At 38.4% G+C, this 27,700-nt stretch overlaps 1 protein-coding gene across 1 annotated transcript; it reads left to right on the top strand.

The window, feature by feature from the left end:
• Window positions 1-1,468: 1,468 nt before the first annotated feature.
• LOC106918503 (potassium voltage-gated channel, Shaw-related subfamily, member 4) lies at window positions 1,469-11,955 on the top strand. Its single transcript, XM_014988327.2, has 3 exons — window positions 1,469-2,844; window positions 4,162-4,335; window positions 9,477-11,955. Exons 1-3 carry the CDS (start codon window positions 1,893-1,895, stop codon window positions 9,542-9,544), a joined length of 1,194 nt encoding a protein of 397 aa, XP_014843813.2. The 5' UTR covers window positions 1,469-1,892; the 3' UTR covers window positions 9,545-11,955.
• Window positions 11,956-27,700: the final 15,745 nt, after the last annotated feature.

The raw sequence follows: 27,700 nt of genomic DNA, 5'->3' as shown, positions 1-27,700 counted from the left end.
GTAAAGTTTTCCTCTGCTGTTATGTTTTGTCACACCGAAATATAAGGATATTGTTTATCTCCAAATTTATGTTTGCTATGTTTGTTTTGGTAAGTCAGAAACAGTTTCAAGATAAGATTTTATTTAGATTACACTGTTCATACACAAGGCAATATAAAGCACTTTATATGACACCAGAAAGGACAAAAAGGAGTATTTTACAGAAAATTGACAGATAGATGGATCTAATGTGACACTTTATAGTTAAGTCTGGGTGACTGGATAATTTCTTGTCTTAGTAAAAATATTTTTTTTTAGATAAGGCTGATTTTCCCGCTCCCTTCACCAAATGACTGTAGTAACATTAAAAGGTTTGATTTTTCAAAAGATTTTCAGTGTGAGATCATGCAGCTAAAGCAAATGATAAACTGATTTTTATACATCTTTACCGCGGGTGCTAATCAGCATCACAGATGTCGCACATAGTAAAATTAGAGTTCTAATTTATGCTCCATTTAAGCAAACTCAATGTGCCAAATGACAGCAGTAATTCGCCTCAGTGCACAATGTGTTTATGTTCGTCCTGTCAGGATGTCTCCTGTGAGTTTCTCCCTGGACAGAGCTGAGGCTTTCCCTGTTCTTCATGTGGCAAAGTCATCATCTTCCCAAAGGGCTGTGTGAGCGTTGTCATGGCCGACCCCTGCGCTACAACAGCACAATGCTGATGCTGTTTTCATCACGAGTTAATAAATCCCTATTACTCAGACTGGTTCTTATTGTGTTTATTTGCCTGTAGCTAGCCTTTCATGCTTTATGTGTTTTTCTAATCTCAGACCCAAAAGAAGACCCAGTTGAATATAAAAAGAAAAAAGATGGTTCCCGAAGGTTTCCGAGTGCGCTCGTGTTACAGGAGCATTATTCATCCAGCTGTAAAGTCAGAAACGATTGAGAGTCAGCTTACTATTAGCGCAGTTAGCACACAGTATGTATGAGTAAGCGCCCAGCGTTTATACAAACAGCACAGGTATTGTTGTGGAACAGGTGAGCTCCCTCCATACAGTCAGTGTAATCTATCACATATATTGAATGTTTACATCTAAGAGCATTTAGAGGGCTAATAATGACATACAGATTTAACAAAAAAGCAAACAAAGTCCCTTGACGTCTGTTAGATACTTTTCCTGGACATGTTGCTCAGTGTGAATGGTTGATTTTATAAACTAAATGACAAATAAAATCTTTACATTTATTCAAAATACCTGGCCTCCAATGGAGGCCAACGCTGGCACTGCCAGAGCGACTCCTGCTGTTACTGATGGGCTTTACTCCTGAAATTACACCGTAAAAATAAATGTCTCTAATTTATGGTATAATATAGCGGCAGAATTGCCAGAATTTAACCTTATTTATGCAGTAAATATACGGTTATGTTTTACAGTATTTAAACAGTTCAATAATTACAATTTTCCAGAATTTTACTGTACAAATACAGTTTAAATACAGATGCTGGTATTGTACTGTAAATTAGTGACTTTTGTTTTTGTTTTTTTTTACAGTGTGGGATCCCAGCACGATCGGTTTAGTTTTTCTAGGAAATGTAGTCCCATCTGCAGGAATAGCAGTTTTAAATATTGTGATAAAAATAACACAATATTTTTTTTAAAAAAGAAAGAAAATAATATAATAATGTGCCAAAATATTCTGGTTTTCTTCTAAAGTCAGGACGGTTACACTGCTCATTATTTTCTCTGACATACAAAGCTTTACACGCCAAGAATAAATGACAACAGAATGACAGTGCAACTGTTCTAAACACAATTTTTTAAAAGCATGTCACTTGACTGACATTTCATCGTCCGTTGTCAGTTGTTTCAATATTAAGGAAAAAGGAAAACATGGCATTATGGTAATTAATGTTGATTATCTGTCTCAAACAGGGAGTGGCAATCATCTCTCTGTTCTTCATCCTGGTGTCCATCACTACGTTCTGCTTGGAGACGCATGAGGCCTTCGACGTAAAACAAAACATTACAGAGCTGGTCAGAGAGGGAAACATCACGCGAATGGAGATTAGAAATGAGACCGTCACCAACCCAAAGCTCATCATGGTGGAGGGAATCTGTGTGGTGTGGTTTACCTTTGAGTTCCTGGTCCGAATCATCTGCTGTCCAAGCAAACTGGCCTTCATCAAGAACACACTCAACATCATTGACTTTGTGGCCATCCTGCCTTTCTACCTGGAGATGAGTTTGAGGGGTCTGTCGTCCAAGGCGGCCAGCAACGTGCTCGGTTTCCTCCGCGTGGTGCGCTTCGTGAGGATTCTGCGGATCTTCAAGCTCACGCGTCACTTCGTGGGCCTGCGCGTGCTCGGTCACACGCTGAGGGCCAGCGTCAACGAGTTCCTCCTGCTGGTCATCTTCCTCGCATTGGGAGTGCTCATCTTTGCCACCATGATTTACTACGCCGAGCGCATCGGATTCACCAACAAGAATGAGACTAAGAACCACTTCAGAAACATCCCCATCAGCTTCTGGTGGGCGGTGGTCACTATGACGACGCTGGGCTACGGGGACATGTACCCACAGACGTGGCTGGGTATGATAGTGGGGGCGCTGTGTGCTCTGGCCGGCGTGCTGACCATCGCCATGCCCGTCCCCGTGATCGTCAATAACTTCGGCATGTACTACTCGCTGGCCATGGCGAAGCAGAAGCTGCCGAAGAAGAAGAAGAAGCACACCCAAAACCCGGACGCGCCGACCGACTCGGCCTCGTTTGTGAAATCGGAAACAAACTCACACATAGACAGCACTCAGAGCGACACGTGTCCGCTGGCGGCGGAGGAGAGCAGCAGCAGGAACCGCTCAGGTGAGGCCAACATTTCACACTAAAGGGCCAGTTCAACCAAAATACATTGCAGTCTTTACATGCCGTTTGATTTTTTTTTTTTTTTTTTTTTTGGACCACACTGCCTTAAAGAGCTCAGAGGTTTTGATCTGCGGTTCTTTTATTAGACTTTAGACTTTATTTTATTTTTTGGATAATATCCTGCAGTAGGTCACTTCACAATATATAGCAAATTTATTGTAATATCACTGTTTACATTGTCACTGTCGCAAATAAATGCCCAGACTATCATTAATGTTTTCTATGTGTATAATATAAGTGGTCACACTTGTTTAATGCAGCAGTAAGAAGTGGAGATTCATTATGAAACCACAACCACGTCAATGCTGAGACAGAAGTCGCCCAGTAGGAATTATTTTTTGATAGACCGTTGTAGTTGAGAGGAAAATAATCAATCTCTTTATTTTTCTGGGCTTTTATATCTAATGTGAACAGTCTGAAGTGTGATGATAGTCTGAGAGGAGCCATTTCCAAAGCCCATCTCCACCGTCTTAGCTCCAGTCTCAAAAAAAGAGTCACATCAGTCTTTCTGCTTCGTAAATCTTCAGTCTTGTGTGTTTATTTACTGAGAAGTTGAAGGTTACTTTAACAGGAAATGGAGGTAGAAAGCGGTGCCCCACTAGGGATTTTCCTGTGGGAACATGTAAAGGATTTTGGTCAGTAACTACCTAATGAAAAAGTGAGTGTTTTAACTTTCTTCCAGGGTTTTATGATACTAATATCCTAAAAAGAAATTCTGGACAGTCCCATTAAGGTACCATGCAGGCTGAAATTGCATCTATTTTGTGCAAGTAAAACATTATTTCAGATCATACAAGGAAGAAACTCTACATACAAACTATCATATTGCCAATAGGGGAGCAATTCTTTTAACTATTTGCTAAACTCAGGTGGTTGTGTCTGATATTGTCACATATTATGAGCACCGAAACTGCAGTGTGTCATATTTCATGCTAAATATTCCTAAATATAGATTGTGTTTTTATAAGCCTATTCATGATGAATACTATGTATCTTCTAATACTACAAAACCACTGTGGTTGGCTTTCAGATTCCAGAGACGTGGCGCTGTTGCGACAGATGCTCTGCGTTTAGTCATATAGACAGAAATCCACCACGATCAAATTACTGCCCATAACATCTCAGTCAAATTGGATTTCATCACAGCAAAAATGCTGCTTTTAATGCAGTATGCCTCAGCCGCGGTCTGGCTCCACGGGGAACCCTCAGTGATGGCTTTGGCTTTCTTGTCATTGTGTGTTTTCATCTCCACGTCAGACTCCAAACAGAACGGGGACGCGAATGTGGCCCTTTCAGACGAGGAAGGCTGCAGTCTGACCCAGCCGCTGTCGCCCAATGAGAAGTGGTCGCTGCGCTGCTCCAGAGGACGAGGCAAGAACAAGGAGGGCACCTGCTTCATCCTAACGTCTGGAGAGCCCAGCGTCCATGTTGGTAGGTTACATCACCTTTAGTTTCATTTAGTTCGGTTCAAGTAAATCCAATTCAATTACGTTTACTTTAGTTCAGTCTGATCCTGTTCAAATCAAGTTGTTCAGTTAAGATTCAATTCACTCTTTATGAAATGCAGTTCAGTTTAATTAAGTTTATTTTGGTTGAATCCATTATGTCTCTACTGTTGTAGATATAATTTCCATATATGGGAATCAAAGTTTTTTGATTCCCATATATGGATTTTTGATTCCCAAGGTGTTGGTATCTGATTGCAAATTGAACTGATAATTAATTAATGAAACAATAGTCATAGTGACATCATTTTTGAAAATAATAATTTATTTTCAAAAATGAATTATAATTTACATTTCAACAAAAAAAAAAAAAAAAAAAACGCAATGTGAAAACATATTTAGCAATCAAAGGAAAACCCTTTTTTTTGATTGCAGATGTTAAACTCCGGTCTCAAAATATCTTGATTCGCTTCCTGTCTGTTGTTGCATTGATTTAAAAACTTTATTGCTCACATTTAAAGTTTTAAATGATTTAGCTCTGTCTGATTTATACAATCTTCTCTCAGCAGCCACACACCTTTGAATTCACCGCAGTCAGCCAGGCAGTTTTTCCTCGATGTTCCCAGATTAAAGTTAAAACATAAAGGCGATCTATGTGTCCACAGTGCTCAGCGTAGACTCATTTAAATGTCTTTTCAAAACTTACTCATTTTTCATAACCTTTGACTGCTAAATAGATTTTGGAAATCCTAGCAGAGTTGTTTTTAACACCGTTTTATACCATTTTCTATTTTATGATTGGCAGCTTAGTTATTAAGGACTTTTGTCAACTGTTGTTGTTTTAAATGTGGTTAGTAAATACATTTGACATCTGCATATTTTGGTAATCTCATCTCACCCATTAAATGTCAGACAGAGTGAAAAAAATATATCTCATAAATATTTGAATTCAACTCTTATCTGCCAAAACCGATGGCGTTTTTTTTGTTGTTTTTTTTTGCCGCCTGCATGTTACAACATGTCACCAGCTTGCAACAAACAGCATTAATCAACACTCAGTGAGCGATGGAGCTTTCAGGAAATACATTCAAGTACAAAGTCCATGTAATGGGCTGTTGAAAAAAAACATGCAAACTCTCCCGGGCCCCCGGCTGTAGTAAGTGCTCCATTTATGAGGCCTGTTTTTGTTTCTCCGAAAGCAAGAAGGCTAATGACCTCTCCGAGTGAAACGCGATTTAGCAAAGTGCAAAAAAAAAACAAAACAACTCAGCTATGTGAGGCGTTCTGGGGGTGTTTGGTGATGCCAGAAAAAAACGGTGGGATCTCTGTTTTAAACGTGAGGGGTGTTTCTGCATCCAGAGACTCATCTTTAAACAGCTTCTGGGTCCTTTGTGAATCCCAGTTTCTTTATTCATGTCTATCTGGGAATGAAAGTGAAATAATTACTTCTACTTTTAGGTCGTCTTCCCTCCTTCGTCTGAAACAAGTAAAGTGAGCATCTTCATGCAGCTGCAGCTATCTGTCTGTGGAAAGTTGTCTGACTTTTTTCTTTAAATTGATAAGATCCAGGGATTTCTTGCATGTTTATCCTGTTTCAAGTGACTCTAAGGTTTCTCAAAAGGTTTTGACGAAGCAACTTATCTTCTGATTTCTAGTGATTAGCAAGCCATTAGTGGATTTACTGGGGTGGTTTAGGTCACTGTCATGTTGCAGAGTCAGCTTAACCAGACTCATCAGTTGCTGCAATCCTTTTTTCTGAAGGTCTTTTGACCTCACCACAGTGTTTGCTCTCCTGTCAGTCAAAATAATATCAAAATAAACTGTCCATATCGTTGTTTTTTAAAATCCTAATACTACACTGTATGGACCTTTTCCCATTAAACACAAGACGTGTTTTGGTCCCCTGTGTCAAATCATGCATGAAAAACATTAGTTTTCGTCAGCACAGACAGATAGATGATGCAATTTCAGCTCCAAAGCTCTTTTATTGATATTCTATTGATCTGAAATGTAAAAAATGACACGGAGCCGCCTGTAGTGACTCCTGGCTAGCAGAGCTTCCTCAGCTCATGCTGACGACACTGTCGTTCCCATCAGCTTAAAAACTGAAGTTCTTAAACTGTGAAGTTAAACTGAACTGAACTCAAAAAACCTGGAGCCCATTTTGATAAATGAATTGAGTGGAGACAATTATTTGAGGAGTTTAATATCTCTACTCCCAAAAACGGCCTTTCCTTTGATTGTTAAATATGCTGCGCACCTTACTGTTTCTTAACAGCTGCTTCGTTTTGATGTGTTTCCACACCCTGCAGTGACGGCTGATTTATAAAGAGTTACAAGAGTCCAGGTGAGAGGTGATAAAAACATGAACAACCTTCTTCAGAGCCTTAAAAGAGAGATAAGGCTTTTCTGTCTCTGGAAGTCATTGCAGACCTCCATAAGTCTGGTTTGTCCTTGGGTACGGTCTCCATATGCTTGAAGGTGCAACACTCATCTGTTCATTTTATTCTGCCACCATGGGGACGTCCAGCAGTCTGTCCAGGCAGGAGACATGTCCTGTGTCCCAGAGAGGAACGTCTGTGGGTGTGAAATGTGTCAAATCGACGCAAGAACAAAAACAAAACAAAACACCTCATTAGTTGAAGCTGAAGAGATTCTCCTTATAAGAGAATTCTCCTTATTCTCCTTATACAGCATCATTTTGCTGTACTGACATGAGCTGAAAAGCCCTTCAGCTAGAAGAAGCCATTACTCCAAAAACAACACAAAAAGCCAGATTAGAGTTTGAAAAAAGATACTAATTATTGGAGAAATGTTCTGTTGTGTCATGAAACTAAAAATTGAAGTGTTTGGTCATAATGATGCTGTGCCTGACGGTGTTCTTGAGCAATGTGGCCTACAGACCTGACTCAGGTTCTGTCTGGAGGAATGAGACCTATTTACAAATATCCAGTGCTAAAAAATCATATGTAAGCTTCTTAATTTGAAAAACTTAAACATAAATCATTTTTGCAAACCTAACTGAACAAAAACTGAAAGCCTTCGCCTGGGTTAATGCCAAACAACTTACCATCCATCCAACAACTTTCAAGTGTAAATGAGATGAGAGATATATAAAAATAATGGAGGAAAATAATCTGAAAGTGTGAACACCCCCACACCACGCCCCATTAACATTTCAGGTTCTCTTGTGAAAAAGTGAGGTCATTTAGCTGTCATTTAGATGTATTTCTGAAAAAAAAAAGACACAAAAATGACAAAATGCTGATGAAAGACAGAACATCCCAGAACTAATCTATGGTGGAAAGAGGAGCGTGTTAATTGAATCCAGTGTATCTGCTGAGCATCTGTATAGCAGCATCCTGTTCTATTGCAGGATCGTCTCACATGCATGTGTCTCTTATTAGCCAACATTATGTGAAAGAAAAAGACCATTCTATTTTGCTCCAGCTGGAGATGTTTTCATATGGAAGTACTAGGCTAAATTTAGCTTGCTTCCTTTCTTGTTTGATATGACTTGTTGATCATTTTGCTTACAGTTTATTTTAATTGTAGTTAATTGTGGGAGGAGAAAACCTACATCTTGCTGCGGTCCTATTTCATAAATATTTCTCATACATGTGCTGCTGATTAACCACCATTATTAGAAAAAAAGGGCTTTTGGTTCAAAATTGTTTGGGTAAAATTCAAAATTCAAAGTCTCTTTTTTTCCCCCCAAGCATAAAAAAGCTGCCTCTGTGGCTGAAGCTGTTTTCAGTAGGCTTGTTGTAAATAGATTATGACTCAGTGGCTCTGGTCTTCAGTGCTGTGCCCATGGGGGATTGGGCTGCTTGATACCAGAGAGTTGCTAGGAAAAAGGTGTGGATAATATTTCACCAAAGAGGTATGACTTGCTGCAGAGCAAGAGATGGACGGATGAACGGACGGACGGACGGACGGACGGAGATGCTCTCAGAGTCACGAAATGGAGGCTTACAGCACCAACAAATGGTTGACTTGAATAAAGTCAGCACAGGAAGCTTCTTCAATATTTAATGCTGATTAATGACTTTATACATGTAGAACCAAACACTTTCAAAATGCGTTCATAGGGTAGAGTGCACCATGAGAGCGTGTGAAGATGTGCAAACAGGCAGAGGAAATGTTCCAGATGAACCTGGATATTCCTCAGAGACTCTTCTGGTTAAATTAGAAGATTGCTTTTTTTGTTTTTCTTTCACTGGTAGTTTTCCAGTGACAGCACAAAGATGCAAAGCAGAGACTTTTGTCCACCTCAGACGTTTTCTGTCTGCGGTCTACCATTGTATTTTATATAGTTATTAGTTAGTTAATGATAATTTTAGTCATTTTGTAACCTTTCTGAATTTTTACATCTGATCTATTATAAAAACTTGGTTATTCCATGTTGCTTTGTTCCCTCCACACACTTTGCCACCGTCCACGATGCGCAGCTCAGCACTCGCAGCTTATATGCGAAAAGCTAATTATTCAATTGAATTATTTTCATTTCATTGCATTAATTGGATTGGATGGTGGCTGATTATTTTGATGCCAGGACTGAATGAGCCCTCTAAGTGTTTTCTATGGAACATTTTGTTCTGGTCTGTCACAAAACTAGAGATTTTAACGCAATCCAACTAATACCGGGTTGTTCAAGTAGGTGAAGAAATTGCACTGCAAAAACACACAATCAAAGTATTTTTGGTCTAGTTTCTAGTGCAAACATCAAAATACACCTAAAATGACACAAGATATAGGAGCATATTTTAAGTAAATAATTCCTTATTTTTCATTTTAAATGTACTTGTTACCCTGGTAAATTATTTCTCTTATAACAAGACATTTTTTCCATCTACAAGTGAAATGATATGCCAGTGGAACTAACACTTTGTCATCAGTATTGAGGAATTATTGAGTTAAAACAAGCTCCAATATCTTGCTGAAAAGTTACTTGTGACGTTTTTTTTCTTATTTCAAGAGTACTAACATGATTGCACTAGAGCAGTCACTCAGTTCATAAAGTGAAACTCAAATTATATAAATTCTTTACACATTAAGTCATTTTCTCTTGTGCAGAATCAAATACCTTTTGTTGTTGTTCATCTCTACGTTTGCGTTTCTCCACAGAAGGCTGTAAAGATATTCTCGGTACCAGTGGAAACTACACCCAGCCGGAGGTCACCACTCTGACCTAACGAAGGAGGAGCAAGCGTGAAGTCTGCCGTCCAATCCCTGCTGTCGAAATAAACCGCAGAGCCAAATGTTGTACATCAAGATTAATCGTTTTTGTTGCCTCCTGTAACATATCTGATAAAACTTTAGATATATACAGTCATATTTGCGAAGGACTTTGCATGTATTGCATGATCTAACACGGTACTAGAGTTATACCAGATTCACTCACAATGAACTGGTCAATATAGCTCCTTTCAAGGGCCCTGAAGCCATTTATTTCTGTCTGTTTATGTGCTACAGGCTCATAAAAGACAGTTCCCCCTGCAAAGGAAATGGTTCTATTTCCTTTTTCACAGCTCAAAGTGGTAAAACCCTAAATTTTACTATTCCTGTTGCAAGAATCATTTTTCCTCCAGTAGAGCAGCATTACGCAGTAAAAAACAGAATCTCAGTTAAAGAGGAAAATAGAAAGCACCAAAGCTATGTAAGCACTTTTGTTCTTCTTCTTTCAGCATGGCAATGCATCTAATTCTAAAATGTAATATTATATAAATAAATTAAGTAAGAGATCAGCTGGCTGCTAACTAACTAACTAATTTAGGTCTTAAACTCCAAGCAAGAAACATAGTAAAAACTTTGATTTTGTTTAAAATAATTTACAGTCCAAACAAAAACTGTCCTCAGAGTGACTGGTGTTTATTAGTTTGTGATATGTAGTTAAAGCTTTTTTTTTCATTTATATAGTCACTGGGATTACAACATTTACAGAAATATGAGCACACACACACCTATCACAGGGATATTGTGTCTTATTCATTTTGGATTTTTAATTATTTATTTGAACTGTTAAGTTTTCCTGGTGGAGTGATGACACAACATGCAACTTTAGTTATTTCTAAAAACAAGAATTAGAAGCACAACTATACGTTTATTGTGGATTTTCTATCTACCAAGAGTCAAAAATAATATGAGCAGCTCTGATACGTACATGCAGCACATCTAATATTTGGTCTTTTAGCAGAAAAGTTGACCGTTTCTGTATCCATCAACAAGCTTCTGGTTCCTTTCTGGTACAGAATCAGATTTTAACTTTTTTTTACTGGCTTGAGGTTGAAGGTTTTAAAGGAGTCATTTCCGAAGTTTAAACTTTGACACAGTTAAGTTTTCCCAAGATAATATTAGACTTGACAACAATGTTGTTGAAAATTCAGAGTTATTTTTAAAAGTAGACTCAATACCCGGACACAAAATGAAAATACTAATATTATTCCTTATAAGAATCAAGACAGGATATCCAGCCAGAAACACTTTATGCCTGTTGATGACTTCAAAAAGTGGAGGCGTTTATCTGAAACTTGGCCCTGATTATTGAACCAAATCATTGGAGTTGTATGTTGTCTTATCATTTCACAGTTCAAAATAAATCAATAAAAGCCTAAAATGATACAATGTGCATGCCGGTGATGGGTTTGAACAGAACCGTAGGTGTTATTAAGACACCTTTGAGCATAGATTATCATATTTTCCACTGTTTGCCTTCTGCTGTGTCACTGCCTTCTAATACTGCAGAATGTGCAGATCTGTCTGTCTGGAACAGCCCAGAAGCAATGCTGCTTAAGCAACATGTTGACTTGTAAATGTTTATAAATTAGGACAGTTTGACAGAAGCTGGAGAAAATAAGTCGGCGGAGCAGTATTGTCTGTTTATCATATTAGTTCAGTGCAGTTGATGCATCGTTACTGGTTGACTCTGGACCAAAAATGCAGACTCTATTAGATTAAGTGGTAGATTTTCTGTACGTGCTGGTAAAAATACATACGGTACAACGCCATCGGTTCCGCTCGTGCCTCATGGTGAGTAATGGAGTTTAGATGCCCGTAATGTAATCAGCTTTTGTTTCCCGCTGCCTCCAAGCCCAGAAGCAGCAGGAAAATGATTTCTTTACCCGTGTTTATAATGTATTCCTCATGCTCTACCATAGTGGCCTTATGTTTAATAAAGCAAAAGGGAAATTAATTTATGTCCTTAAACTATTTCTATACTGACGCCGATGTCTGTAACGTATAAGCAGCTGTAAGTATGTAGCACAGTACAAACATGATAGATGTTTAATTACCTGTAAAGTCTGTTTATGCATCATAAAATAGCTGTTAACCAACAACGAGAGATCATTATTTTGAATATTCACCTTTTTACTTTTATTTTCTGTCGTTCCTGTTGTACATATTCAACATTATCAGACAAGCACACTGCACATCTGTTCAATATTTGACCTGAACTGATCATAAAGGTAACTGTGGTGAATTTTAGCCCAGTTTAACTGTCAGGTGTGTGTGTGTGTGCGCGTGTGTGTGGGAGGGAGTGTGTGATGTTATACCTCCAAGGCATGTATTTCTATGCAGAAATTCAAATAAAACCCATTTCCTCCCCCCCGGTGTTGAAGATACGTTGGTGTCGTTTCTGTTTTTGTTCCTCATTAGCACAGGAGTTTATCATCAGCGTTATCTGCTGTGCAGCTATTTATAAATGAACCAGCAGACGGCTCGTAGCGCCTGCTCGGAGCGCTGCAGTGGCAGTCACAGCTGCGCCTCCTGCTCTCTGCTGCCTCCCTGATTATGTAGCAAAAGGTGTAGATGGCACGCAGATCACATCTCCATGGAGATCAGAGATGACAGGCAGCACTAATTAACGCTCAGCTACACGCATCCCTTTCTCTCACTGCTGTTTATCACATGCAAATAAACGCTGCCTGCATGCTCTGGTTCGCTCAGACGGTTCGCAGGCAAAATGATCAGAGGACTGGCTCCATAATGAAAAGGTTTGATGTTCAGGGATGCAATGTGGCGCTGAGATAGAGGGAAATGATCAACGAATAGTTTTTAGGAGCTTTATATGAACTTAGCCCAGAAACCAGGATGACAAACAGAGGATTAATCTCTGTTGGTGTAATTTTGGCTCCAATAAAGTGTAACTTGAATTTTTACACAGACATCCTGGTGAGCTTTTTGAACACGCACATCAATAATTGATCAATAATTTGCAGAATTCGGTTTCCGGTGGAAAATATTTACCTCACTACTTGAAGAATATCATCTTTTAATACCATTACATTTACACTCAGTTATAGAGATATACAGAGGATGAAAGGACACTAACTTTTTGAGATGGAATAAATTATTTCTATTTGCTAAATTCCAGAATAACCCGAAGGAGGTATAAAATCAGTCCAAATGTATGGCCAACCAAAACTGACATAATTAAAAATAAAAGTAGAAATCTATATTTTTTGTCTTTCCTTAAGCATATGTTTAAGGAAAGGGGAAAAAAATGTTTTTTAATTAAAATGAACATTTTAATTTTTAATTATGTCAGTTTTGGTTCTCCATACAAACGTTGTTGGATCATGTAGTTAGATATATTTGGGTGCTTTATATCTCGTGATATGTTGCTTCACCCAATAATATTTTTATCCAGATATTCATGATTCTCTTGTCATTCTCATAAACAAGCATTTTTACTTTAGCTGTTTTATTTATAATTTAAGTTTTGCTTTTGGATACTTCTGGAAAGTGATGATCAGTGTCTGCATGATCCTGCAACCTCCAGCATTTAACTATGAGGCAAGTTTTTCAATTAAAAATTCACTTTTAGTTGACTGTCTTTTTTCAAGAAAGATTTTGAATACTATACGGATCTATCGGGTCCATCAAAATATGTTTACTCCCAAACATGTCAATCTTTTTATTCAAATCTGTTATTTCATTTAATTTAAACATAGAGTACTCCATTGTGTCTTTTAAGTCTACATTCACCGTAGTTACTGAAAAACTTAAAATGATGTTATCATGAAGAAGTTGTAAGTGAGAAACATTTACTAAATACTTTGTCAGGCGCTTTTGTTGAGCTTTAAAAAGGTGTCCATAACCTTTGAACTGTTCTAGATTTGGATAAATTCTGATAACTAATTAACATGTTGGATGGGATTAAAAATTTTCTACAGACACAAATAATAATTATAAAAATTTGTTCAGATTTGCCCCTTGACCCTGATTATCCTGAAATAAAATCCAACACTCCCAATTGATGAAAGTTGTTTCAAATGTAGAGCAATGAATGAATGAATGAATGAATGAATTTCAATGTAAAGAGCACCTTTAAATTCATAAAAACAAACTGTGGCTGCAGAGGAACAGTCAGAGTTGAAGGGTGATGGAGAATCTGCCAGGGCTTGTCCTGTCATCCATGATTACTCCCTTTTATTGTTCCTGCTTGTTCCCTGCTTTTTTCCCCCTCTGTAAGAGGTTGTCATGACAATAGTGAACATGGTTACCATGGAGAGGGGCTCAACCAGAGCCATTCTGCTGTCTGAGCCACTCATACTGTGTAGTCTTGACTTATCCCGAATAAACTTATGCCAGTTCATTAATTAATGAGGATGTAAAGTTTCATGTTAATGATGAATCGTTATTGACCCGGATCATTATTGTGAAAGATAAAGATACGACACACTCAGCTGGATCTATTTATTGATCTTGCTTCATGCGAGTCAATTCTTTTGAAATAAAAGATAAGCTAAGCTGAACGCGAAAAAAAATGTGGATTTGAAGCACCAGTCGACATGTCAGAATAATTTGGAGATTTTTTTCTGAAACCACAGTCCAGCAGAGACAGATGACAGATGGAAGAAAATAAAAGAGGAGTGAGAGGAGAGAGAGAGCTGCCCGCCCTCGCCCCATTCTGGTTTTTATTCTGCAGGTCCAGTGGCCGTCAAAAATCCCGGCCATGTTTCAGAGCTCTAATCTGAAATTAATTGGTTCTGAAAGTTGTTGCTGCTGAACAGCTTATTAAAAAAATTGATGACCTCTAGTGGTCCAGTTTTGCACATTTTGTTTTTTTTTTAGCTTTGATCATATTTTTCTGTATTCTGTGATAACTCCTCCAAAAGGTCTTTTTGCTCTCGTTAAAAGTGTACACTGTGGTAGGATTAATCAGTTTACACTTTTAAGACATTTTAACATAAATTCGCGGCTCAAAAAGAATCCAGGTCCAAAAGCTGCAATATGACTGTTAACTGTTCTAGAATCAGTTCAGTTTGTTATCTTTCTTTGGAAAACCAGGCTAAATCCTGAGGCTGCTGTCAATTTCTACCTGGAAATTAGGAGGCTTTGTTATCGTAAAACATTTTATAAAGCTACAAATGTCAATGCATATTTAATGATTTTTGATGTATAAACTGTATGTCTTAAGAGTGTGACAAATTAAAATAAAACTAAAAAATGTACACAGATATTGTGTGATTCGCTTTATCATTTGGGTGTGGAAAAAGCCTTTTCACAGAAAGGTTAAATCCACTAATCACATTCTTTCAATAAATCCTTCAGTGAATCATAAATATTTTTTTTTAATACTTAGATCAAAGGCTCACATGGCTTAAAAGAAAAGCCGTCACTCCTCTCCACTCTGATTTGGTTTCATAAAATCTACATAAAGTTCTAATACGACCGCCTTAAACGTAAAGGTCATCAGAAAAAAAAAAAAACACCAGACGACAAACACCACAGGAGAGATGACGGAATAACTTTGTTTGAAGAGACAGTCCAAGTACCGTAACAGAGGTTCTCACCCACTTCAGAGGCTGCAGAAGCCATACTTCCCTGGGTGTTTAGCGGCGGACGCTCACTGTGTTCCCTTTGTGTTTGTGAGGGAGAGAGAACACTGATCATACCCTTTGAATGTACGACTCCATCAGCGTTGACCCTGACGGGCTGTCCGTCACCCCGACTCCCCCGCTCCTGCCTCCAACCTCTGCGTCTCGGCCTCTGCCACCCCCACATGATGGTCGGCTGCACACCGACCACCTCCGCAATCAGGAGTTTTATTGAATTTCATTCAAATTAGCCTTTGAGTCGCTGTTAACAAGCTTTAAAGTCTGGCTCACCTCGTCCTCGGCAAAGCACAAAGTAAAGTGTGATGACAGGCAGCCGTGCTAAACGAGCTATGAGCCAATAATGTCTGGTGACATCAGGGTAGCGCGTGAGTCAGCCTCACTTTGCACATCAGCCGTTTTGCTTTGCATGCCTCTCTCTTTAGGACTGAATGCTGATATTTTAACATCCTGCAGAAGCAAACCACTTCATGCACGTATAGCTGAGGCTTTTCATGTTGACACTTTACATCCTCAACTCGCCTGCTGAACAAAGCTGCAGTAAAAGTTCAGGCAGGGTGGTGTACAAAACAAGTGAGACACGGCAACTATTATTTAAACACATCTTTTACATCATTATTCCTGATTAATTCATTTGTCTACTCCAAATCAAATCTCAGGTAATTAGCACAGGTTAACAGGTCACTTTGTGTTATGACTAAGAGCTATTTAGTCGAAGCAGGTTTAAATAATCCTGTAAAATACACAGCCGCTGCAGTCTTCAGAGAGTCCATCTGAAGTCTGTAAGGTGATCTCATTCCAGCCATTCTGTGAAAACCTCAGAGGTTCCTTAGAAAACATTAGAGAACATCTATTAGTTCTTCAATACATTAATAAAACCTTTAAGAAAAAGTGGCAAGAAGAGAACAGAAGACTGAATCGCTCCTGTTTAAAGTTTGCCACACAGAGCTCAGGTCAACTGAGATGGTAATGTTAATTTCTGGCCTACATAATAACCACATTGGATGGTATGCACACCCCTTTATTTGAAGGGGTGTGCATAAGACTGACATGACAGTGTCATAAACATGAAATAACACCTGTCACGAACTTCAAGGAGTCCTCATGAATGTCTATGACTGTTGTCATGAAGTGTCATTTGGTAAATAATGACCCTTTTAATGCAAAGTTTACACTTTTAATTGACTTTTAATGCAAATTTTGGGGTAACTTTACATTACAAATGTCATAATTTACCAAATGAATCTTCATGACAACAGTCATAAACATTCATAAAAACTCCTTCATGTTTATGACAGTGTCATGTCAAATAAAGTGTTACCAAATGTTCAGTAAATAACATGAGGTTGTAGTGGAACAAAATATGAAAAAGTGTAATTTCCCTGTACAGATTAAAAGTAGCACCTGTTTAATTCCCAGCAATGTTAGTTGCAGGGTCGTGCAGAGACCACTAAAGGGGCAGGTGCTCAAAAAAAAGGGCACATCTAACCGCATTTTAGGACAGCCACACAGCTTTCAGAGTTTAATAAACAATGATAAATTACAAAATTGTGAGCTATACAATCAAAGCTAATGAAAATCTCTATATAGAGCATACAACTATGCATATGTAAAATATTTTATTAGTAATTTCTTTCTGCAGGTGTATTTTGTTATAGGAAAGTATTGCAATATTCAAACCCGCAATTTAGCAAGATATGTAAATCAGAGCTAGACCACCAGACATTTTGTCTTTGCAGAAATGTTATTAAAAATGTAAACAAGGGCACAATGCAACCTTTTAATGTACTGTAATCTACAAAAAAGAGCTGCCTGTCTGCTGCACTTGCAGTGGAGATGAAGATGGTCCATTCAGGAAAGCAGAGCTGCATCAAACTTTAATGTGGAACTGCAGAAAAGAGAGAGAGAAAAAAATAGCAAAAATTGAATTGTTAATGCATGTCACCATGAAAAAGCCTACTGAGTTTTGCTTAAAAAATTGTTTTAAAATTAAAATCACACATTTTTGTCTCATGAAGTGAAAAAATTATTTGCAAAACAAACTTACTTGCGCATGCCATAAATCTTTTCTAAGTTTTTGTTTGTGACTCAAAGTTTTGCTTGTGATTCTCGTGGGCAGGACCTAAAATCACAAGCTTCATACTCTGCGAACCAGACCATAAACTTACGTAAAGTCTGGATTGAGTTTTTTCCCCTTCATTAATGACACGCTTTTATTAAATACATTACATTCAGGGTAATTCAGGGCGAGTTATATCTAATTCTAAATGAACATCCTCGTTGGACTTTTTATTTAAGTGCTATTCTCCTTCAAGATACATTTACCTAACGCTGGAATAAATGCAATGTACATTATGCAGCAAAGGAAATTAGAGGATCGGACATTTGTCCATTATGGAGTTGAAAGGTTTTGGACGGGCGATGTGCCCCTATAGCATAAACAACACTGAAGAATGACTGTTATCATTAACGATACAGGAAAGAAGCTTTTCAGTCATCTTGCTTTGCTAGCAAAGTCGTTAGCTAGCAGCTAGCTAATAGCACATCAACAACAGCCTAATGTCAATATGATAAAAATACTGAATTGATAGATAAGAACAGTTTTTCCTCACCTGGCTGTCTCCTCCCGTTCAGTAGTTCTTCAGAGAAAGGCAGACGCAGAGGCCTGTCAGTGTCTGTTGTATTTCATTACCTCTCTGGTTAAACCGCAACTCCGTGCTGAAGCAAAAACGATACTTCAACGTTTTCCGTCATCTGACAAGTAGCAAGTCTACTCCACTTTATTCACCAAAAAATATTTTTTAATTCATCAAAAACTGATCTGTCATCTGGAACATTCGCTACGTTGAGCTCCAGTTAGCCGCCTTTTCTCAATGCGCGAGAAGCAACTGCGTCATGCGTCACGGGCAAAAGGTCAAAGGTAACAATGTGACTGGAGGGCTTATTATGTTGTACAAGAAACCCCCAACAAAAAAAAACAAATAATCTTAGTACATGTTATTATATGTCAGAAGAGGACTTAGGAAATAATAATACCCCCCCCAGCCCCCCCAAAAAAAGAATTTACCAAAAGGGCACTTGGGGGCAAGGAGCCAAAGGGGCAGGTGCTTAAGCACCCCTCCCCCTCCCCTGCAAGTGCCTGGTTAGTTGATCAAATGTATTTTTTATTTGTATTCATTTTACTTCTGGTCAGTATTACTAAGTTATTTGCTAAAAAACGGGTTTTACAAAATGTCGTTGGGTGTCAACAATTGTTCAAGGCACTATATCAGTATGTCCTATCTTAATCATGAGGCAGAAACATCCACACTCTTTCACCTTTCAACCTACAAGCAGCAAAGACTTGATGTGAAGTCTGAGGTCAGCCAAAGCCAAAGTGAGTTCTTGAAACTGCATGAAAAGCTTCTGGACAGCTTAAAGCTTTTAGTTACCATTATTTCATGTTAGATGAGATTCTTCTCAGAGTGAAAGGATGTCTTTTGTAAAAGTGCAGCCATTATGCCTCAAGACAGGTGGGAAATCACTCGGCCATTACCGTGTGCATTTGCTTCACTTGCCAGTCTCCTGAAATACTGGCTCCATTTAAACATAGTCCAACAGAGAATAATAATGATAAACAATTAGCCCGCCCCTCCCACCTTTTTTTTTTTACTATCCAGCCATATCTTTATTTAAATGAACCATTTTTAAAGCAAAAGCACCTTTAGAAACAAGAATGTAACTGCATTAGCCCTAAGGTGAAGCCCGTACGTTTGCATAGCAACAGTGTTTTTACTTCGTTGCGATACCAGTGAGCATGCACTCCTGCTCAGCAGTGGTCTAATCAGCCGCCCGCTGCTCTTCGGCTGTCATTGCAAAAAGGCTTTTCCGGTGCTACTCTCCAACAGAATCTCTGAATGGCTGCAATTATCCCCTTTGATGAAGCCGGCGCGCATGAAATGGCAAACCCATTAGAGACGACACGTCCCACACCCACTCCCAGGTAGGAAGGAAACCATTAAGGCCAAAATGTTTTTCATCAAGGAGCCTCAACATCTCCATGTTCAAAGTCATGTTGTTAAATATTGATGTTCCCGCTTGCTAATTGCTGCGCAGTCGAAGAAAAGCACCTTTGATTGCACGCGGGTGGATTCTATGACCACGCGCTTTGTTTTAGGAAGTGAAAAGTAAAGGCAAACCTGTTAACAGAGGGGAGAGAGCATCAGAAACTGCTGCAGGAACAGATAAATATTGACGTTGTTTGAACTGATCACAAAAAAAAAAAAAACATTTTCATTTCCATCTTTGATGAAGAGGATAGCTTGTATTATCAAAACAGCTTTAAGGAAACTGTTTCCCAGCTTTGTATGTCACTGTCAGTGATTCTTGAGAATAGGGACAAAACAGGTCCTATGGATAAAGCACAAAATCTGAAGAAAATGTACACAAAATATCATTTTTTCAAATATCTGACTCAACTAACCTGGGTCATGTGAGCACAACAATGTATAATTTCCAGGTATTTGCTGAATATTTTTTTATTTTAAACATTGTAGTTGGTGGATGATGCCTGTAAAATCCCTTGTCCCGGAACAGAACTCAATACATTATAATAGTTTAAAATAATTTAAAAAATATTAAAATTATATATTGTGACAATTAAGTATAAGTAGTCATATAAATAATTATAGAGATATCAATAAATTGAATTAAAAATCATTTTTATATATTTTCCAACTCCATTGAAATTTGTCCCTAGTTTTTGTCAACACCGTCAGAAATGAAAAGAATGTAAAAAAAAAAAAAAATCAGGCATTATTGGGGGCCACCAGAACTTCTGAGGACCCCATGACGTCGTCTTTTCTCTTCCTTTGCTAAGAGGGCTAGTTAGCTCTGGTTAGCTTATGTTATTCTTGAGTTTTTTCTTCTGTTTTATTCCTAAGTTGCTCGTCACAACCATGATGTGTCAACTCCATAACTGACAATTTACAAAACTTTGATAAAATTTTGTGAAATAAAGGCTTAATTTTGGTTAACAACTGTAAAGATTTCATGGACCTGACGAGCTACAATATGGCCTCCTTCAGAATAACATCAAATAAATTGAGGTAGTTTGGCTTTTTGTCAACTCCATCAGATGTCAACTCCATCAGAGTTTTTCTGACTCTTTCAGTGAAATTGTTGTCAAATCTCACTTAAATGTGCAATTAATTCATTTTAATGTATTTTACATGAATTGCATTACTTCACATGTACCAAGTTTTTCATTTTATTCACGAGTTTGTCACCACCTTCAGTTCTGTGTCAACTCCGTCATGCACTGTCAACTCTGTCTGATGGACTTTTTGTTGTTTTTGGTTTTAAATAATATTTCTTTTGTTTCTTGAGAAGCATTTGTCTGTAAAATGAGTAAAAATATCACTAATAGGGTCATTAAAAATGATTTTTTATTTATTTTTGTCAGATAGTGATGACAACGTTCTGGGTCAGGTCGATTAAAAATGTAATTAAAAAAAAAAAAATGTTGCAACTGGGAGCCTGCACCTTAGCATCTTTACATTTCCTAAACATTGTTTGTCATATTTGCATACAAAAGGTTGAGAAATAATTTTAAAAAAATATGGGAAAATTAAAACCCATTTTGTCCCCATTCTCAAGAATCACTGACTGTATTTCGGAAGACAGTTTCGGTGAGGCAAATACAGCTTAAGAAGTGTTATTGTTCTCAGAGACAGCGGCTGCTTGGCAGTGGATGTCCTGGTTCTGAGAGATCTAATCGAAGTCCAGGAAGACGAGGAGCATCGAGTTTGCAAACGGCTGAGTGTTTGGAGATAATAATCTCCTGCTGTTCTCTTCTTTTATCTTCAAAACAGGGTCAAAATTCAAAGCAGTTGCCCCATTACTGCGCAGTACATCAGCCTTTCTCTAATGGGCGTGCGTCTGAACTTTGTCCCACTGTGGTGTCAAACAGCTGACCTGAAGTTTTCCCACATCCAGCAGGAAAAAACAAAGCGAGGCTACACAGCTGCAGCTCGTGACCTTTTTCCTACCGGTTTTTCTGCCTTTTTGCTGATAATAGATGCTGCGCATTTCCACCTTAGCAACGTCTCATATCTCTACGCAATGAAATAGCGAGTTATCTGTTATGTAAACAACTATTCTCTCTGTTGTCACTTGCTAGAAGTTTGTGACAATGTGGGTTTGATGCTATAATTTTATGAACAGGATTGACACAAAAAACAACATAAAGACGAATCAAATCTTCAGCAGGAAAACACTGAATGAGCTAATTACTCCCAATGTGAGGTGCCTGCAATTAGATAGGTAATATTAGAAGATAAAAAGAAAAACGGTAAAATGGAAATTTTAATTAACAAAACATGAGACTGTTTGTACAGGAATGGCCCGTATCATAAGACCTGACCTCTTACTCTGGGAGTGTGGCATACCAGAGTCCAGCACCGGATTTCCAGAGGGACGCAGTGAAACGCCGTCTCCAAGTTCAATGTCTCTACATGGCTTTAAAGGGACAGTGTTATGTAAAATGGACTTTTTTGAACTTTACTTCATGTTATAATGTTATTCCCGTCATAACGGCTATACCTGGAGAGTTGCCTTGATTCTTTCACGCATGTATTTAATCTCCATGGCAACCGTTCAGCTGTACAAAACCCCTGGGTGGACCTAGCCCCGCCTTGGAGCTGCGGTGTCAGCTCCTTTAAACTAGTGGCAGCAATTAGCAAACACCTGGTGGATCTGCACATCTGCTGAGCTCATTATGCCGTTGATAAAAACGTTGTCAAAGGCTCTTGTGATGTGTTCCTGAAGGTGAAAGAGATAGAGGCCCAATTTCAATTTCAATTTGATATACACAGCATTATTCTAACAACTGAAGGTAACATAGTTACTTGATTTTGCTATAAAATGGCTCCTTGTGGCTGGAAAGTAGATGATACTGCCACTTTAAATGAACAACATCAAGTCCTTGTATTTGTATTTTTTTTGTTTTTTTTGTTTTGTTTTTGTAGTATTGTAGGTCAAACAGCACCGCCTGTCCTCTGAACTTGTTCTGTTCGAGACCATGTGTCTCTGCTGTGGAGGAAAACAGCAGCTGGAAGAGCCATGTGAGAATATGACTGATGGATCTTTGCCCACACAGACCCTGTCTGCTAGGAAAATGCCTCTTGAAGTGTGAAAGCTGTCCATCAAGGGTCTTTTCTTAGAATAGGTGACGGGGCGGTGGGAAATTAGGAAGCAGCTGCCTTGGCTGCAAGCGCTGCTGTGAGATAAATATCTGCAACAGAACCTGCAGGTGGTGTTCTCATCGTACGTCTCTCTCTGGACATTATCGGGTCACTGCAGCCTGTTTGTGAAGCCCATGTGTTACACTGTGATGGGAAATGATTTGTTTACAGGATACAGACAGGAAAGACACTCTTCTCCCCGACTGTTCTACACAGTCAAGAAAGGAAGCGTGATGTTTGACACATACTCACTCGTGACCAATAGTAGCACAACAACGCTGGGAGAAGTCGTCTCAAAGTGCACGTTTTGTAGCATAGCAAGATGTTACTTGTACCCACTCTTTAGTAAAAGTGAGGCCGTTGTTGTTGCACTTTCAAAAAGCAGAGTACTAGAGTATTATGTGGTATGCGGTACTGTCAGATTAATTGTACTCAGTGACAGTAGCAGTACTTAGAGTTTTACTCAAGTAAAAGTAAAACAATACATTACTCAAATAAGAATAAAAAAAGCATTTGTTAAAAATGTCACTCTAGTGCTGAGGAACTCATAAGAAAACCTGATTAAATATTTTAACATTATGTGTAGACGGTCATAAAAATGTAAAGCCATGTGCAAATTCTTGAGTTTATTACATGTTTGTGAGTGTAAGCAACAGAAGAATGAAATTTACTTCCACTAACAATACTGACTATTACTATATGTTTACTTTACTTCAATGTGGTTCAGTCGAAAATAACATTAACACAACAAAGCTTGTGCACAAACAAGAAGTCTCACTTTGACATAAACTGTAGGCTTGTCTGCATCCTGTGCACTTTTGGTGACAATGTGCTTCTTCTTCATTTAAAGGACTTAGTCATTGTTGGTAGAGAAGCCAGAAATTTTACTGAAGTAAAGGTAGTGGTACATTACAAAAATGAGTGCTTAACAGTTTTTTTGTTTTTTTTTAGAAAAGCTGTGGATTAATAATCAAACTCCATTTTTTCAAATGCATCATCAAGCTGGAGGATTTTATTCAATAGAAATGTTCTCAGGAAAAGATAATTTTCATAAACTTCTACTCTGAAGTGACTTAAACAGGAAACTTCACTCTGATTTAATGTCAGACGGTAAAGAGAAAAACTTTTCCAAGCGACCTATTGTTGATATTAGTTAGCATATCTAACACCCACACAAGATGAGAACATTGAAATCCTTGTTTTATTTTGTTCTCTTTGTACTTTGAAACATTACAGTTTAAACAAAAAATACATTTAAACACCGGAATAAAACACACAATACGCTCTGTTGAATAAAAGTGGTTGTTTTAATTTCCTCTTCACTCCACAGTGTTTTTACACTGTATATCACTCTATCCACCAAATTAGTTAAAGTTCCTGCCTTATTGTTACAGTCATACATGTCTTTCTGATTACGTTCCCAGTTTTGCGCTGGACTTTGTCACAGTTTGAGTGAAAAACACAGAGAAGAGATTGCTTAAACGTCAGTGGTCCCGCTCCACCGCAACGACATTAGATTTCATGTACTGGTTTTAGATAAGCAGCACACAACACTGAAGGAGGAGAAAAACACAGAGCGAAAAACACCAAAAACCAACACATATTTTCACTTCACACACACACACACACACTGACGCTCCCTGTTGCTCACTCTCGCACATAAACACACACACACACACACACACACACACAAGACAGGCGCTCGGTTTTTTATTATCAACAACAACCACACACATAAACACCTGAAACCAACAGACACCAATGTAAGTACCGACAGTACAAAAAAATCCAAAAAATATCTGAGAATATACAAGTATTTACAGCTCAAGTATACACCCTGTCACTCTCACCATAGATACTCAGTGTGAATTTATCAGAATGTACATCAATATGTACAGGTTAAATACACTATCTTAAATACTATAAATATAACTATATTTGGTCACATAAAGACTATTTGCACATTTAAATAGATTTATTGGTACTATGTCTTTGTCAGCTTCTTGTTGATGAACTCCAGAAGTTGCAGCGGACATGTGGACAAGACAAGGAGACCCTGGAGTCTTTGCTTTCGGTCCTATTCATTATTAACCACAGATAACAGCTTTTTCTGCCTTAGACATCTTTGTATATGTTTAAGGCAAAATCTACATAGATCATTGATCATAACACCATCATGAGTGGCGGGTAGCTGGGACTGTGCTCTGTTCAATATTAGTGTTTAGAGGGCAGTTTTGCTACTTTTATTGATGGCAGTGCGTTTTATTGTGAAGCTGTGCTCTCAGTGTTTTGCAGGATGCTGGATTTAAAGCAGACAATCAAAATGTCCGTTCACCAGTCAACATCCTCTGACTGCAGGGTCAGAAATGCAACTTAAAATTTCACTCATCGTGACATAATAGTAAGTCCTGGAGGCCCACGGTTCTGTGCTGTCCTAAAATGTGCTTTGACCTCAAGCTAAAGCTGCACTTTCAGATATGTGCCTTTGTTGCAGGTGCCATTTCAAAAAGGTGTGCCTTGCAAGTTGTCTGAAATTGTTAGAAAAAGAACCACAAGTAAATTGAACAGCTCCATTCATATGTGATAAAAGGGTATTGTTATTTACCCTGATAGATAAAGATAAAGAAAGTTTAAGGGGAGTCCTTTGAGAAACTTTAGCATTTCATTGTGTTGTAGCAGGATAAGTGGCTTGGAATCCATGGAAATGTTGCAGATATTACAATTATTCTGCAAAAACTCCATATTTTGGCTTAAATACAACAAAAACTAGAGCTTATTGTGACAAAATGGCAAAGGAATCAAAGTCATTACACGAGTATATAACATATATTAATTCTAGATGATTATCTTGCAAAAGCAGGTTTCACTAAAAATCAATAAAATTCAAAATTCTAAGATTTTCACCACTTGTTTCCTGTGCTTGTTCTTGACATTCACTCCCTGCTTTTTTTTGTTTTTGTTTTTGATTAATATATTCCCAAAATAAATAAGTAAATACATATATAAGTATATTCTCAAATTTGTGCTTAACAAACAACTCCAGGGTCTGAATCTAATTAAAGTGCTCATGTGAACGAGACAAAACATTTCTGCAAACAAAGAAAACAGCAGTGATCAAACGACAAAAAGCATAAGGCAGACGACACAGATACTGCTCAGACACCAAACAAATGTCACTGATTCTGCCTCACTCCCTTTGTGGGGGCAGTCTCAGGTACTGGTGCTTTCACAGGGAGGGGCCACAGACAAAATAACACCACTGGTTTCTCTGCTGGCCAGCAGTGACATCCAGTGGCCAAATCCAGGTACTACCACTTATCTAAAACAATGTCACATTACATTTCCACTGTCTTTCAAGATTATACATCAAAAATGATTTAAAAAAAGGCTTTGTTTTCACACTTTGGATAGCAAAGAAAGTGTAACTTCTAGTGCTTATTGAATTATGTTGCCACAATAAGAGGAATGTACAAGACTTAAATCCAAATCTCATCCTCGCAGAGATGGAATTGTGACTGGTAAACAAGAAGCATGGCAGTGAACCACATGTATTCGGTGCGTTGAAACAACACTGGTGAGGACTGTATGTAGGGCACGGGTGGATGTGCAGGTGGAGCAGACAAAGCAAGGTGTCTGCGCCACCGCTCCTCCTCCACATCGGATCAGAATCGGTTTCTATGGTGCATGTTGCCACGGCTTCCCCTGAGTAACGCTGCTCTATTTTTAAACAGGCAGGTATGCCAGGAGCTCTAATTCAGCTCTAATGCAGACAGCACACAGACATACAAACCTATGTGTACACCGAGCTCCCGTCCCTGTCTGCTTCCTTAAAGCAGAGGCTCATCCGCAATCCTAAACCGTTCGTTAAAAGTCACGCCACGCTCAACGAGGAGGAACGTTGTTGAAAAGACAAGTGTTAAGGCTCAGAGATGCTCTAAACATGGCAGGTGTCTGTGGTTCTGTGCTTGTAGAAATGACGAGGGGCTGAGGTAACCCCTCTTTCTTCTCTATTGCAGCGTGTACGCATGGTGGGGTCTCCGACTATTGCACAACATATATATACAGTGTTCGAATGTACATTAGAGGGGGAAATAGAGATAGAAGGAGATTTGTGATTCAATGAGCGCTGATATTATTGCTGATGCGTGATAGGCACAAAAAACTCCAAACTATAATGTGCTTGTAACACTACCAGAATCTCGCACTACATATTGTGACGGATGAATGTTTGACCACTTTTGTTTCCACATGAAAAGTTTTCTGATACTTATCAGATGAAGGATGGTGTATTTTTTTCTAAGTCTCCTTCAATCCTATTCCCATAGCAACAATCTTCTCCAGTGAACCAGCAGAAGCACAAACTGGTTCCTGAAAGCATTTTGAGTTCTGTACCATTCAAAGCATTGTAGCATTGCCCGCTGCTTAACCTCAGAGAGAGTTTGTATAGAGATGCACCCATCTGAATTTTGTGGCTTTTTCCGCTCAGATTTTAGCCAATTCCCATTTCTGTTCAAGCACAATATATTAGCAAGTAGTGGTAAAACAGTAAAACAGTCTTCCTCTTGTGGACGTTCTAGGGAGTTTAAACTCTTGACTCTTAAATTTCCAAGCTGTCAGTTTTTCCACATGTGGCATTTTACAGGATAGACAGATATCAAAAGGTTGAAACAGAGAACCATTGCAGTAAGCTGTAAAGCTTTCCACGTCTTCTAGATAGAAAGCTGTAAAATTATTTTTAAATTCAGCTTAAATTTGTGTTTCTCCTCTTTATTTTTAACACCTCACTGATACTTAAATTGTAACTCATTTTTTTTGCTGATAAACTGTCTAAGTAGATCATTTAGGATTCCAGCTTTATGTTTCTGTGCAAATGTGACATTTTTGTGCATATTATTTCAGTTCTGTGTTATTTTGCCTAAAGCCACCTCAGTGCTGGCCCCTTTTGGTCAAACAGCGCTTAAGCAGTTGAATACTCCTCTTTGTTTAAAGCAGTATGGCTTTTCATCACACAATGTTTGGGTATAAAACCATCTCACTTGGACACACAGCCCCACCTGGTGGTGAGTTAGGAGTTGGAATAGCGTGGCAAGCTTTGATCGATAGAGTTACTCAGATTTGCGATTGTGTGATTTATTTGCGATGAAGACACGGGGTGGACTGGGTCTCCTCTGCTCTGACTACTGGTGACGGTGTACTGCAGAACGGTCTTTTGATAAAAAGTTGCTACAGGTGTCTGGAAAGTCACTAAATATAGTGACAAAGTTTATAAGTTAACAGTAGTGCTTCT

Source organism: Poecilia mexicana, unplaced genomic scaffold (assembly GCF_051168715.1).
Source record: "Poecilia mexicana isolate PSO_F unplaced genomic scaffold, ASM5116871v1 scaffold_7, whole genome shotgun sequence".
In the NCBI taxonomy this organism is placed as follows: Eukaryota; Metazoa; Chordata; class Actinopteri; order Cyprinodontiformes; family Poeciliidae; genus Poecilia; species Poecilia mexicana.
This window is presented reverse-complemented; position numbering and strand designations above follow the sequence as displayed.

Bases quoted from the DNA above. Each gene is read 5' to 3' on its own strand.
- LOC106918503 (XM_014988327.2), top strand. From the start codon at position 1,893: ATGTTGATTATCTGTCTCAAACAGGGAGTGGCAATCATCTCTCTGTTC. The intron at 2,845-4,161 runs GTGAGGCCAACA...TCTCCACGTCAG, and splicing joins CAGCAGCAGGAACCGCTCAG to ACTCCAAACAGAACGGGGAC. The intron at 4,336-9,476 runs GTAGGTTACATC...GTTTCTCCACAG, and splicing joins AGAGCCCAGCGTCCATGTTG to AAGGCTGTAAAGATATTCTC.